The sequence below is a fragment of the Dendrobates tinctorius genome, unplaced genomic scaffold (genome assembly GCF_039654945.1).
Source record: "Dendrobates tinctorius isolate UK_male_01 unplaced genomic scaffold, ASM3965494v1 ptg000028l, whole genome shotgun sequence".
NCBI classification, from domain to species: Eukaryota; Metazoa; Chordata; class Amphibia; order Anura; family Dendrobatidae; genus Dendrobates; species Dendrobates tinctorius.
In genome coordinates this window covers 74,414,292-74,429,302 of record NW_027361696.1, presented here as the reverse complement: position 1 = coordinate 74,429,302, position 15,011 = coordinate 74,414,292, and the positions used below count along the sequence as shown (strand labels likewise).

The 15,011-nt window shown below is 40.1% G+C and overlaps 1 protein-coding gene across 1 annotated transcript in view; it reads right to left on the bottom strand.

Annotated features, from left to right (window-relative positions):
* Positions 1-14,520, bottom strand: part of SLC17A7 (solute carrier family 17 member 7) — a 185,944-nt gene extending 171,424 nt beyond the window's left edge. The window contains exon 1 of the mRNA XM_073571000.1: positions 14,095-14,520. Coding sequence (XP_073427101.1) covers positions 14,095-14,156 — 62 coding nt within the window. The 5' untranslated portion in view covers positions 14,157-14,520. The remainder of the gene's footprint in view (positions 1-14,094) is intronic.
* Positions 14,521-15,011: the final 491 nt, after the last annotated feature.

Sequence of the window (15,011 nt, the reverse complement as noted above, 5' to 3'; positions counted from 1 at the left end):
TTGGCATCTTGGGACACGGTAATTTGCCAATATCCTTTTGTAACGTCAAAGGTGGTAATGTACCTGGCCTTTCAATTACTTAATCTACCCTGGGCACTGGGTATGTGTCGAACTTTGAGACTTCATTGATCTTCCTGTAGTCATTACAGAACTGCCACTACCCATCTGGTTTTGGCACCAAGACTATGGTACCAGACCAGCCACTCTTGGACTCTTCAGTGACTCCTAGATTCAGCATGCGCTTCACCTCTTTCAAGATCACCTCACAGTGGCCTCTGGAATCCGATATGGTTTCAGGTTGACGTGAACATGAGGTTCTGTGAGTACTTCATACTCTATGACCTGAGTGATACCTGACAACTCAGAAAACATCTTTATTCCTCTGCAACAGCTTTCGACATTGCTGTTTCTGTGAGCCCATTAACTTCTTCCATTCTGACTTCGGACTTGGCCACCAGGTGGGACAGGGCATACAATAATTCACGATTTCTTGGTGGCAATAGGGCCTGTAGAACCTCTGGAAAATCCAATCCTGAGTTTTTTCTACCTCCAGATGACCACCTAACACATGGGTATGGGTCATATCTAACACCCTGCGTTTGTATGACCCTGGTGTCAGTAACTGCTCGATTACCTTCCCTCTCTGCTTGGTGGCCCTGATATTGTAATTCCCCATTTACAGCAAAATACAGATATCGAGTATCAGCCTCCAGCTCTTGAGCAACACCATTACCGTACTTACAGACACAATATCAAACACCCCTTTTAGAGTTAAGTCCTTGAGTTGGGCAGTTCCAAAGTTTCCCCTGGACACCTCCAGCTCAGGGAGGTTAGCCTTTTGGGATGCTACCTCATCCTCATCTCCAAAAAGCACAAAAAAGGGAAACCAGTCAGCTGCGACCTGCGACAAGGTATCTTTAGGAGCGATCTGGCTGTCGTCCGGGCCACCAGACGTCCTCCCTTTCCCCCACAACTCCCAAAACAATGCAAAGCTCCGCCCTATTATAACAGGATAGGTCCTTCACTACGCCCAGCTCATAGGACTCAGTGCCACAGTTAAAGTCTATGACCACTTAGGGTACAGGGTTGTCTTTAGCATCCCCATGGACACAGCGGATGCCCACCATCTTCCCAGGAATCAGCCGATGAGGAATTGTGGCCCTTACTAAGGTTAAAACAGCAGACAAAAAGGCAGCAACTCTTACTTGCCCAGATATTGGAGCACATGTTATTGGAGCAACCCTTACTAAGGTTACCAACAGACCAGTCATTTGCACTCCGTTCACTAATACGGGACATTCCTGTGGTCCCTCACCTGGTTGAGGGACAGCACTGCAGGCAGGATATGCAAAACACGAGCAGCGCCGTCCTATGCTGCAGTCCATTGGCTTGGTGGTTATGGTGCAATAGGCAGCTGTCACGTCGCCATTGGATACAGGGACTGCTGTTCCTGCTTCGGCCACTAGGAAGCACAAGACTGGAACGTCGCTGTCAGACCCGAGCTCTGCTATTCCGGTCTCGGCCTCTGGGAGGCGCTGGACTGTCATGTCACGGTCAAACTTGGGGACGGCTGTTCCTGCCTTGGCCACTGGGAGGCGCCGTGGTCCGCCCGTGGATACTGCTAACAGGGAAGAGGCTCCTCCACAGGCATCTGGCGGCCGCAGGCTGCGCTCCTCTGTCGGTCATGAAGGGGTTGGTGCATCACCACCTGGCCTGGTCCTGGGGGCGGTCCTAATGACGTCATCAGACCGTGAACCTGTGAGGGATGATCTGATCCCTCAAATACCTTGGGGCTGGTCTTGCAGGCCGCCAGATATAGTCTTGGTTTCCCCAGTGTGCTAGTTTGTTATTTGCTATCTTTGATTCTGAACTTTGCCTGGATTTCTGACTCTGCTCCTGCCTGACGATTTTGTACCTCTGCCTCCCTCCCGGTTTATGACTCTGACCTTGGCCTGGATTTGACTCTGCTACTGTCTTCCATTTTTGTACCTCTGCTGCCTGCCTAGTTTAGACTTGGATTCGTGACTATGCCTTTGCTCCCGTTTTTTAACCCCTTTCTGGCGACCGTCCTGCTCTGGTCCGCTGCTCTTATTCAGACAGCTACCTCCTGGGCTCTGCAGTAAATCCAGATCCCTGTATAGGGGTAAAGGGTATCGGGGTTGCTCGGGGTGCTGTCTTACTGCAGCCCAGACTGGAAGACGGACGTGACAGTAGCTATGTGACCTGGGGTGTGACAACTCCAACAATTTACGTTATTATATAGGGCCCTTGGTAACAAGTCAGATGCCTCCTGGGCTCTTGGACACCCCCAGATGTGGATCTAGTTCCCCTCTTTTGGGTGTCAGCCCTCCTTTGGGAACCCCAATGTGGAGATGCTAAGACTTCTTGCTTCCCCAAGGAACTCTCGACCGACTGTTACCTTTCTACCAGGTCAACAAGTCATCAGCATTATGGGGATCTCCCTGGGCAACCCAGGATTGCACCAGCCTAGGATGAGTACATTAACCTGTCCATGATGACCCTCTCCACTATCTGTGCTGGGGAGGAAGATTCAGGTTGCAACCACTTTTGAGGCAGGTGTAGAAGGTCGAACATTTACGACTGGAGAGGTTTGTCACTGCAATAGGCCCAGTGGTGCACCCATTGCTCCCTCACAGTCATAGTCAATACAAAACAACCAAGATCTCAGTTTTCAATTTGGCAAACTATTTTGCATCCTGAAAGGCCAGTTCTTAATAGGCCTTCTGTGGTTCCTCTGTTAAATATGGCTCTAGAACCTCTGCCCACTGCTACGGAGGCAATTTCTCCCGCTCCACCACCCTCTCGAAAACTGTCAGGAACTCAAAAACTTCACAACCCAGGGTCATCTTTTGTAAGGCTTTTCTTATCGTCTCCTCACAAGTGAGTCATCACCTTGACTTATGGTTTGGGCAGTTGCCCTGCCACAGATCGCCTCGGCTGGGAGTTCCATCTGCTGCTTGTGCTGCTGCTGCTCTTTATTCCAAATCTGTTGCTGCTAGAGCTTAGCCTCCACCAGTTGATTTATCAACTCATCCATGTTGTCGGCTTTTGCTCCTGCATTCACTTCCACCCAGGACATGCAATATCTCTGTGGCAATCACACTGCCCCTCGGGATTCATGCCCACATTCTCCACCAATTGTAGGCTTTCTACTCACTTGGTTGCAGTTGAGGTTGGCACAGGAATCAGTTTAATTAAAATATCTAGGCTTTTTTTAAGACTTCATTAACCACTGAGCATAAGCAAACAAAAAGACAGCTTTTTCCATCCCAGAATGAAAAAGCAAAATAAACCGTCCATACAGTATTGCGGATTCACCCGCTCAAGTCAATGTACTCAACAAACACACTGGAGGCCTCCACAGCTCCAGTCACAGACACTGAATGAGACACTTGGTCTCCATATTATTTGCCATCCCACGTCCACAGGGGGGGGGGAGGTGATTAGCCGCCCCACCCATCTCAGCTGCTCACAAAAAAGTCCAACCCTGTCATGGCCAATTAACCCCTACATACATAACATGAGAGAAACTTCTGGACTTTCACATAACGGAAGAGAGCAATCTATGTGATACATATCTCCCCTCAAATACAGTACATTGCCAGTGACCCAGTCACAACACATACAGAAACCAAAGATAGATGCAGTAGATAGGTAGACTATATTAAATTAGATTAGATAGCTAGATAGATAAATAGATAAAAACAAAGAATGGAGATGGCACACCACCAAAAGAATGGCAAAAAAGTGTGGTTTATTAGCCCACAGTGGCTGGTAACATTTTGGTTCTGAAGTGTCAACCTTCCTCAAGCCAAGGAACGAAACTTTCCAGCCAGCCCCTTGAGAGAGCGAAATGCGTGTCAGGGCAGTGTGGGGCATTGCAATATAACTTTCATTCTTTATCAGTATGGGTCCCTTCATGATATTTACGTGCTCCTCATTCTTTGAGTTTTTGTCCTTATTGAATTTCACACAATTTGTGACCCTGAGGTGACACACATCCACCTAATATCATTCCTATGAACTATTTTGCATTTGTTGATCATACTATGCATATACTTGTTTTTTGATATACGTTGCCCAACTGTTTATGTTCCCATGGGTGACATTTTATACTGTGTGCATGGATTCCCCCTTTCTTGTTCCTCCTGTAAAAGACCTCAATAATAATTGTTAAGTAATTTTTTAATATATTTCAATTAAAGAATATGACTTTTATCCTAATTGGTGGTTTATTGCTACTCCATTTTTCTTTTGAGGTTTGCATGGGCTGATAAACTACACTTTTTTGGTGTGCTGCATCCATTATTGGTTTTTTGCCTGGATGGTTTGGTGTTTGCCTGGGAGGCGCCCATATTGTCTTGGTGCTGCTCCTGTTTTTCTTTTTATTGATATGGTAATAGATAGATGATAGATAGATAGATAAGTAGATAGATAATACATAATAGATAGATAGATAGATAGATAGATGATAGATAGATAATACCTAATAGATAGATAAGTAGATAAATAGATAATAAATAATAGATAGATAGATAGATAGATAGATACCACATTTTTTCACTTTGGACTGGTGTGCTACCTCTGTTTTTTATCTTTAGATAAATAGATAGATCGATAATAGCTAGCTAGACTGAAAGATAGATAACAGATTGATAGATAATAGATAGAATGATAGATAGATATCGAAAGATAACTGATAGATAGATAGATGATAGATAGATAGATAGATAGATGATGGATAGATAGATAATACATAATAGATAGATAGATAGATAATAGATAGATAATACATAATAGATAGATGATAGATAGATAGGGGGAAGAGTCTTGAGGAGATCATTTGCATATTCCCAATGCCTTCTGGGATAAGTGAAGAGTCTCCGCGAGCTCAACGATCACTGGGTTTTGGCCGTTGCAGCTGAAAAGAGGAAATCGGAAAACCAGGGGAAGAGTCTTGAGGAGATCATTTGCATATTCCCAGTGCCTTCTGGGATAAGTGAAGAGTCTCCGCGAGCTCAACGATCACTGGGTTTTGGCCGTTGCAGCTGAAAAGAGGAAATCGGAAAACCAGGGGAAGAGTCTTGAGGAGATCATTTGCATATTCCCAGTGCCTTCTGGGATAAGTGAAGAGTCTCCGCGAGCTCAACGATCACTGGGTTTTGGCCGTTGCAGCTGAAAAGAGGAAATTGGAAAAACCGCGCGCCTATCGGTGCGCGAAATTTGGCTCATCTTTCATCGTTTTTAAGAAATCTCAAGATGGAAGAGGCCAGGAGCCATTTGGTGAGCTGCATTTCTTGCTACATGTTCACAGATTTACCAGTGGAAAAGCCAAACTTCACATGCCACAAATGCAAGCTTGTGTCCCTGTTGGAGGAAAAGTTGCAAAATCTCGAAGAGAGGTTAGCTACGTTGAAGATCATTAAGGAAGGTGAAGAGTTCTTGGACAGAGCAGAATTATCTCTTCATGTTACAGAAAGAGAAGAAATTCGAAGTGCACCTGAAGAAACAGAGGAATGGAGACATGTGACCCAGAGAAGCAGGAGGATCAGGAGGCAGTCAGCACCCATACTGCTCAGGAACCAGTACCAGGCTCTCACGCAGGAAAACGATGAAGAAATACATCAGGATAAGACTTTGCCAACAAACAGCAAGCTTGTACGCCCTCAGAGTCCTCCTGGATGGAGAAAGAAAAATGTTGTGAAGAAGAAACGGAGAGTGGTGGTCATGGGGGATTCCCTGCTGAGAGGAACAGAGGCCGCTATCTGCAGACCGGATATAACTACAAGAGAAATGTGCTGTCTTCCAGGTGCAAAAATTAAAGATGTGTCTGACAGGATATCAGGACTCTTCAGACCTACAGATGACTACCCATTCCTGCTACTACATGTGGGGACAAATGACACCGCAAGAAACGACCTGGAAACCATCTGCAGAGACTTTGAAGACTTAGGCAAGAAAGTGAAAGAACTGGGAGCGCAGGTGGTCTTCTCTTCCATCCTCCCAGTGGATGGCCATGGAACAAGGAGGTGGAATAAGATTCTGCAGGTGAACAACTGGCTACGTCGATGGTGCCGTCAGCAACGATTTGGATTTCTGGATCACGGAGTGAACTACTTATACGATGGACTACTTGCTAGAGATGGGGTGCACCTTACGAAGACTGGAAAGCATGTATTTGGAAGTCGCCTTGCTACACTTGTAAGGAGAGCTTTACACTAGAACAACATGGGAAGGGAAGCAAAAGACCAGAAAAAGCCATACACCTGACAAATGCTATTGAGAACTCTGCTATTAGAAGTGGAAAGGAAGAACAAAGACGAAAGAATCTAATTAATAAAAATATTGGAGAAAGAGAAACCAATCACAAACTAAAATGTTTCTATACTAATGCACAAAGCATGGGCAACAAACAAGGAGAATTGGAACTACTAACACAGGAACAGAAATATGATGTCATTGGAATCACTGAAACTTGGTGGGACAATACACATGATTGGAATACAAGACTAGAAGGATACAACTTATTTGCAAGAAACAGACTTGATAAACGAGGAGGGGGTGTCGCATTGTATGTTCGAAACGCGTATATCTGCACAGAGATTGAAGCTTCAGAGACTGGGAGTTCTGTGGAAACTGTTTGGGTAAGAATACAAGGACAGAACAATGGAAAGGACACCATTGTAGGCATTTACTACAGGCCGCCTGTGCAAGCCGAAGATATAGATGAACTCTTTATGTATCAGATGGCCAAGTTCTCCAAAAAATATGACATAGTTGTCATGGGAGATTTCAACTATCCAGACATTTGTTGGGAATCTCTCTCAGGCAAAACTAACAGGTCAAGGAAATTCTTATCCTCTCTTGCTGACAACTTTATCTTCCAAAAGGTAAGGGAGACAACAAGGGGAACTGCTACCTTGGATCTAATCCTTATAAACAGGGAGGAAATGGTTGAGGAGGTAAAAGTGGCTGGGACCCTAGGAGGTAGCGACCATGCTATTTTAGAATTTTGGATTACTAGAGGTGGAAGACCTGTGAAGACTCAGACGTCAAGGTTAGATTTCAGAAAGGCAGATTTTAAGGGATTCAGAAAGAGAATTGGAGGGATCCAATGGCTGGATATCCTTAAAGACAAAAATGTCCAGGAAGGATGGGAAATCTTGAAAAATGAAATTCTCAAAGCACAGTTGTTAACAATTCCGAAAAGAGGGAAGAATAGGAAGCATTTAAGGAAACCAGGATGGATGAACACAGAACTTAAGCACATGCTAAAAAGGAAGAAAAAAATGTTTATAAAATGGAAAGAGGGAGGCATATCTAAAGAAGAATATAATGCTGTCTGCAGAACCTGCAGGGCACAAATCAGATTAGCTAAAGCTGAAAATGAACTGAGGCTTGCAAGAGATGTCAAAAGCAATAATAAAGGATTTTGGGGATATGTCAAAAGTAAAAGAAAAGTCAAAGATGCTATAGGATTTTTACAGGATGAAAATGATGAAATGGTCAGACAGGATGTTGAGAAGGCTGAACTTTTAAATTCCTATTTTGCATCTGTTTTCTCTCAGAAAGGAAATGCAACATCAACTGTTATTCACTGTCCTATTAAGGGAATAGAAGAATCCAGGATATCTATAAACAGAAAGATAGTGAGGAAAAACTTAGCTAACCTAAATGAATTCAAGTCTCCAGGTCCAGATGAATTACACCCCAGAGTACTGAAGGAGATAGCAGAAGAAATTTTTGAACCCCTCTCCATAATCTTTGAAAATTCTTGGAGAACAGGAGAAGTGCCAGAAGACTGGAGAAGAGCAAATGTTGTTCCTATCTTCAAAAAGGGGAAGAAGGTGGACCCAGGCAACTATAGGCCGGTGAGTCTGACTTCTATACCAGGAAAGATCTTTGAACAAATTATTAAACAACATGTATGTCAATACCTGGATAAGAATGAAGTGATTAAACAGAGTCAGCATGGGTTTCTAACTAATAAGTCATGTCAGACTAACTTAATTTCCTTTTATGACGGTATCACTGATTGGGTGGATCAAGGAAATGCTGTAGATATAGTATATCTTGACTTCAGCAAAGCATTTGACAAAGTCTCTCATACAATCCTTATTGAAAAAATGACTAAGTATGGAATGGACAAGGCAACTGTTAGGTGGATTCATAACTGGCTTAGTGATCGGACCCAAAGAGTGGTCGTAAATGGCTGCACATCCAGTTGGAAGAATGTCTCAAGTGGGGTACCACAGGGCTCTGTCCTGGGCCCTGTATTGTTCAACATCTTTATCAACGATTTAGATGAAGGAATTGAGGGTAAACTGATTAAATTTGCTGATGACACAAAGCTAGGAGGGATAGCTAATACTAGAGAAGAGAGAGAGAGGATTCAAAAAGATTTAAATAAACTGGAGAAGTGGGCAGCAACTAACAGAATGGTTTTTAACAGGGAGAAATGCAAAGTACTACATCTGGGCAATAAAAATGAAAAAAGCATATATATAATGGGAGGAATAGGGCTAAGTGACAGCACATGTGAAAAAGACTTGGGTATACTAATAGATCACAGACTGAATATGAGTCAACAGTGTGATGCAGCAGCAAAAAAGGCAAATGCAGTTCTAGGATGTATTAACAGAAGCATACAGTCTAGATCACGTGAAGTCATTATCTCCCTCTACTCCTCTTTGGTCAGACCTCATCTGGAATATTGTGTCCAGTTTTGGGCACCACATTTTAAAAAAGACATCAACAAACTGGAGCAAGTTCAGAAAAGAGCGACCAGAATGGTGACCGGTCTGCAAACCCTGTCTTATGAGGAAAGGTTGCAGGATTTGGGAATGTTTAGTTTGCAAAAGAGAAGACTGAGAGGAGACTTAATAGCTGTCTACAAATATCTAAAGGGCTGTCACATTGTAGAAGGATCAACTTTATTCTCATTTGCACAAGGAAAGACTAGAAGCAATGGGATGAAACTGAATGGGAAGAGACACAGATTAGATATTAGAAAAAACTTTTTGACAGTTAGAGTGATCAATGAGTGGAACAGGCTGCCACGAGAAGTGGTGAGTTCTCCTTCAATGGAAGTCTTCAAACAGAGGCTGGACAGACATCTGACTGGGATGATTTAGCGAATCCTGCTTTGAGCAGGGGGTTGGACCAGATGGCCCAGGAGGTCCCTTCCAACTCTACGATTCTATGATTCTATGATTCTATAGATAGATGATAGATAGATAGATAGATGATAGATAGATAGATAATACATAATAGATAGATAGATAGATTATAAATAGAATTACAGTATTATTTACTAAATAAAGATCAGAAGGACATTACCAGTCACCGTGTCCTGTACAGTGCTACTGTGGCTATTTGGACCTTTGTGAGTTGAAGATAGTATGCAGAAGAAATTTCAAAATCTCTCTCATTGGAGTGGAAGAATTTTTTTTTTGAAGATTGGTATAACATGGAGAATTTTGCCGAAGTAATGGAGATGAGCTAGCCGGCAGGATCGGTGTGTGGCGCCGGCCAGGAGTTCCTCCCCTGGGCATCCCTCACTCTAGAAAGAATCTAATCGCTCTGTACAATTTCCAGCCTTGCTATCTAGAGCCGGGTGATTCCTGTGCTCAGCCCTGCACGTAATGTCCTCAGGGGCTAGAGGTGGTCCCACACACGGTGCCCACCGGGGAGACCGCAGCGTAGTGCCCCGGTATCCTGCCGCCAGCCGCGTGCTCTGCAGAAGAGTCCCGGCCCTACCGGCCGCCGCCGGATCCCCTGTGCGCGAGGAAGAGATCCACTGCAGAAGCGTGGAGATCACCTGAAGAACAGAGAAACCGAAGTGCCGCATCCTCCCTGCCACCGGAGCAATCACTACATGCAGATTTATATATATCTGGACTGCAACATCTCTCCTTGATTCCATAACATTATCTATGTATACATACACGTATACAGTATACACACAGCTTATATATATGTATAGTGTGTGTTGTATATATTTATTGTATCATGTGTATATATATATGTATTGTGTGTGTTGTATATATATGTATTGTGTGTATATATATATGTATAGTGTGTGTTGTATATATTTATTGTATCATGTGTATACATATATGTATGTATTGTGTGTTGTATATATTTATTGTATATATACATGTGTATATATATATATATGTATTGTGTGTATATATATGTGTATTGTGTGTGTATATATATATATGTATTGTGTGTATATATATATGTATTGTGTGTGTATATATATGTATTGTGTGTATATATATATGTATAGTGTGTGTTGTATATATTTATTGTATCATGTGTATATATATATATATATATGTATTGTGTGTATATATATATGTATTGTGTGTGTATATATATATATGTATTGTGTGTATATATATATGTATTGTGTGTGTATATATATGTATTGTGTGTATATATATATGTATAGTGTGTGTTGTATATATTTATTGTATCATGTGTATATATATATATATATATATATGTATTGTGTGTGTATATATATGTATTGTGTGTATATATATATATGTATTGTGTGTGTATATATATGTATAGTGTGTGTTGTATATATTTATTGTATCATGTGTATATATATATATATGTATTGTGTGTATATATATATGTATTGTGTGTGTTGTATATATTTATTGTATCATGTGTGTATATATATATATATGTATTGTGTGTGTATATATATGTATTGTGTGTGTATATATATATATGTATTGTGTGTATATATATATGTATTGTGTGTGTATATATATGTATTGTGTGTATATATATATGTATAGTGTGTGTTGTATATATTTATTGTATCATGTGTATATATATATATATGTATTGTGTGTATATATATATGTATTGTGTGTGTATATATATATATGTATTGTGTGTATATATATATGTATTGTGTGTGTATATATATGTATTGTGTGTATATATATATGTATAGTGTGTGTTGTATATATTTATTGTATCATGTGTATATATATATATATATGTATTGTGTGTGTATATATATGTATTGTGTGTATATATATATATGTATTGTGTGTGTATATATATGTATAGTGTGTGTTGTATATATTTATTGTATCATGTGTATATATATATATATATGTATTGTGTGTATATATATATGTATTGTGTGTGTTGTATATATTTATTGTATCATGTGTGTATATATATATATATGTATTGTGTGTGTATATATATGTATTGTGTGTGTATATATATATATATGTATTGTGTGTGTTGTATATATTTATTGTATATATACATGTGTATATATATATATGTATTGTGTGTGTATATATATGTATTGTGTGTGTATATATATTTATTGTGTGTGTATATATATATACACACTATATATATTATAGATATATATACTGTAATTAAGAATTAAAATTAAATTATATGTACAGGTTAATCCAAAATAGATATATATTGTCCTCATCCCCAATTCAGAAGGTATACCCTGAAACATTTGTTTGCAAATAATAATAATAACTAAATATATATGTATGTATAATTTTATAGCATAAAGAAATGCCTGAGATGATGTGTTTCCCTATTTCTACGGTGATTTGAAGGCTCCAACTCTCTCTGCTGCCCAGATCCCTGTGGATGGAGGGTCTGCACTGTATGGAGCAGATGTGAGGGTCTTACATGCAGTGCAGATGGTAGAATGATATGTGATGCTTGTAATAATACATGTGCATGCTACAGGGTTCCTGGCTTTGGAGAACATCATGGAAGGCTGCAGCACTTTCCTGGGTTCACCTATGGAGGCTGAATCAGGTAATGCTGTTGTGGAACAATTGTTGCGGTTTTTCCTCCTGGAATGCCGCCCTGGGTCCGCACAGTGTGAACTGCTCCCTGCTCCTGGCGGTTTTCACTGCTTTGTCTGCAGTTTGGGGTTTATGCGCAGATTGGGAAGGAGGCGAAGGCGAGGTTAATGGCATGAAATATAAATGAAGAGTCTCCATCTATTTGCTGCACTGATCAATTATTCAATCTGTTTTCGGCAAGGTTTCTTTTAAAAGTCATCTGAGCAATGCCATGCATGGACTCTGCAGCCACCGAGGGACCAAAGACAGATAGTATGGGAGTATGGAGCCACCGAGCCCTGAAAGTGGCTGCAAAAATACTATACAGGACGAATAACGCGTCTATGTGTGTGTATCATCTACATGCATGTGACTGTAGCTTTATTATAAATATATATATATTTATATATGTACATATACATATCTCTATTTTTGTGTTTACATGCAGGTGTATGTATATAGTCTCTCTCATATTTATGTATAATATATATATACACACATATATACATATTGTGTCTATGTATAAATCATATGTTATGTATAATATGTATCTACATGTTTGTGTATGTATGTAGCATTATGCATGTGTTTGTATATGAATGCAGATGTGTGTTACAAAAATAGTGAAAAAATAAAGAATTAAAAATAGCAAAGAAGGAATAGATACAAAGAGTTTACATGCTATTATTCGTCTATTGGAAGATGCACATTATATTATATATATATATATATATATATATATATATATATATATATAGGTTTTTTATTATTTCTTTATAAATTGTTAGCACTTGATAGTCGTTTTAAAGTTGTTATATATATATATACATATATACACACACATTGCTTTATCTTTCAACAACTCTTATGTGATAAAGCAATGCACAGCCAATAAAAGACAGGATGAAGTTAGGGTTGTATGGGGGAGAGGAGTGGCTGGAAATGACTGGGCCACCACACCTTGTGATCAGTCATTATCCTGAGTCAGCAATCAATGGGACAAGGTTATGTACAAGGTGACTTTGAGAAGAAGGGAAAATGACTGCAGTACGGTAAAGTGGAGCACTGATCTACCAGAGTTTATGGCAAGAGAAAAATGCAGGGAGCAGAACTGCAGAACTGGCCTATGGGGAAGAAGCATACGTAGATAGATAGATAATAGATAGAGATAAATAGATAGTAGATGATAGATATATAATAGATAGATAGAGATAGATAGATAATAGATAGATAATAGATATAGATAATAGATAGTAGATGATAGATAATAGATATAGATAATAGATAGTAGATGATAGATAGATAGATAGATAGATAACAGATAGATGATAGATAGATAGATAAACCGGTAGACAGATAATAGATATATAATAGATAGATAGATAGATAGACAGATATTTAGAATGCATGGATCTATTTCTTTATATGTCCTTTTTTGAGTGAAGTCTAGAATAGGGGATTGAGAACCCCCTCCATCAGATTATCCCTAACCTCACAGTGGGATTACAGGATAATATACTTTGCAGGCCATCAACGTAATCACTTCTCCCAGTATTTCTCTCTCCTAAACCCATAAGCACATTAAGATCTTCTGTGCCCACTCCTAGGACAAGCAATGGACAGAAATTAATCAAGATAAAAAAAAAATATATATATATACCAATGCCCATGAATGGAAAAGCCGCTCTGATTTTGCTGGGATTAATGTTTGGATGAATGAGTGGGGAGCCACATTAGGAGGAGAGTGTCTGCAGCCCTCATCCACCCCTTGGGGGTTACTACTACATTGCACTGGGGGCATTAAGATGCAGCGATGAATGGCACAATGAGATTTTGATTACATTTTGCGTTCTAGACATAAATCAAGATTTTCAGGATTATAAATAATTCAGCCTGTGTGTTACAATGTATCAGCCTAAGAACAATAGAGAGCAGGGTTCTGTTCTGCCACCAGCGAATAAGAGAGTAATATAACGAATATTAACATTGATCCATATTCTATAAACCTTTATTACTGATATGTGTGAATACAAAGCTGCAGACCTTGTATCTCTCTATCCGGAGATGTAGCAGAGCTGAATTCGTTAAGGTGTAAGGAAAGGTCATGCAGATGCTCTTTAAAACCACATTAACGCCATGATATTTTTTTGCAAGGTGTGTTCTAGAAATGTATATAATATTACTAATACATTTGGTGCAGTTCAATAGATACCTGTGCAGATGTCCTAGGGTATTACCCGCCAGCTTCTTAAATTCCTCCTTTCTAAACTCCATCCCGATCCTTTTAATAAGTCCAGTTATAAAATCTGTGCTTTCAAGGAAAAGTTCTCATTACGAATTTTAAGGCCAAAAGAAATGATCGTTGATTTGATTATTATGACTTTTTTCCCCTTAATCCGGATACATGGAGCATTCAATTAAAATAAACCAAAAAATAAAAAAGGAAGAATGTCTATGGCTTGGCCTCGTAAGAGACAGACATAAGTAGGCATCGGCTTATGTAGTGATGAGCAAAGCCATAGGAGTGATAGCTGTGGAGCTCAGGCTGTGCTATGCAGCATAATATCCAATAAATATCCTGCTTTCTTGCGTGGGATGGCCATGAACGAGTGTGGAAAAAAGCACTGGAGTCAGAGTTCTGGTGAGATGCTTCTAGCAGTAGTCAGGGCTCTTCTGCAGTGTAACCATTTCTTTCAGGATTCCAGGCAGCCTTGAATCTCATTTCAGCACCATGGACAGCAGTGACAATGTCATCATTCTGCTCCAAGGACAGCGAGGACTTTGTTGTCAGGAATTCAGGACCCCGGTGGTCATATAGTTAGTATTTCAGGACCATGGACTGCATTGGATTTGTAGTCGGATTTTCCGGACCATAGACAGCATTGAGTTTGTAGTCAGATATTCTGGACCATAGATAAAAGTGAACTGTGGTCAAGATTTTAGGATTATAGACAGAAGTTACTTTGTGGTCAAGATTTCGGGACCATAGACAGCAGTGACAGTAGTCAGAAAATTGTAGACAGTGGCTTTGAAATGAGGAATTCAAGATCGTGTACTGCAGTAATTTTGTAGTCGGCAGTTCAGGACCATGGACAGCAGTGACTTTGTAGTCGGGAGTTCAGGACCATC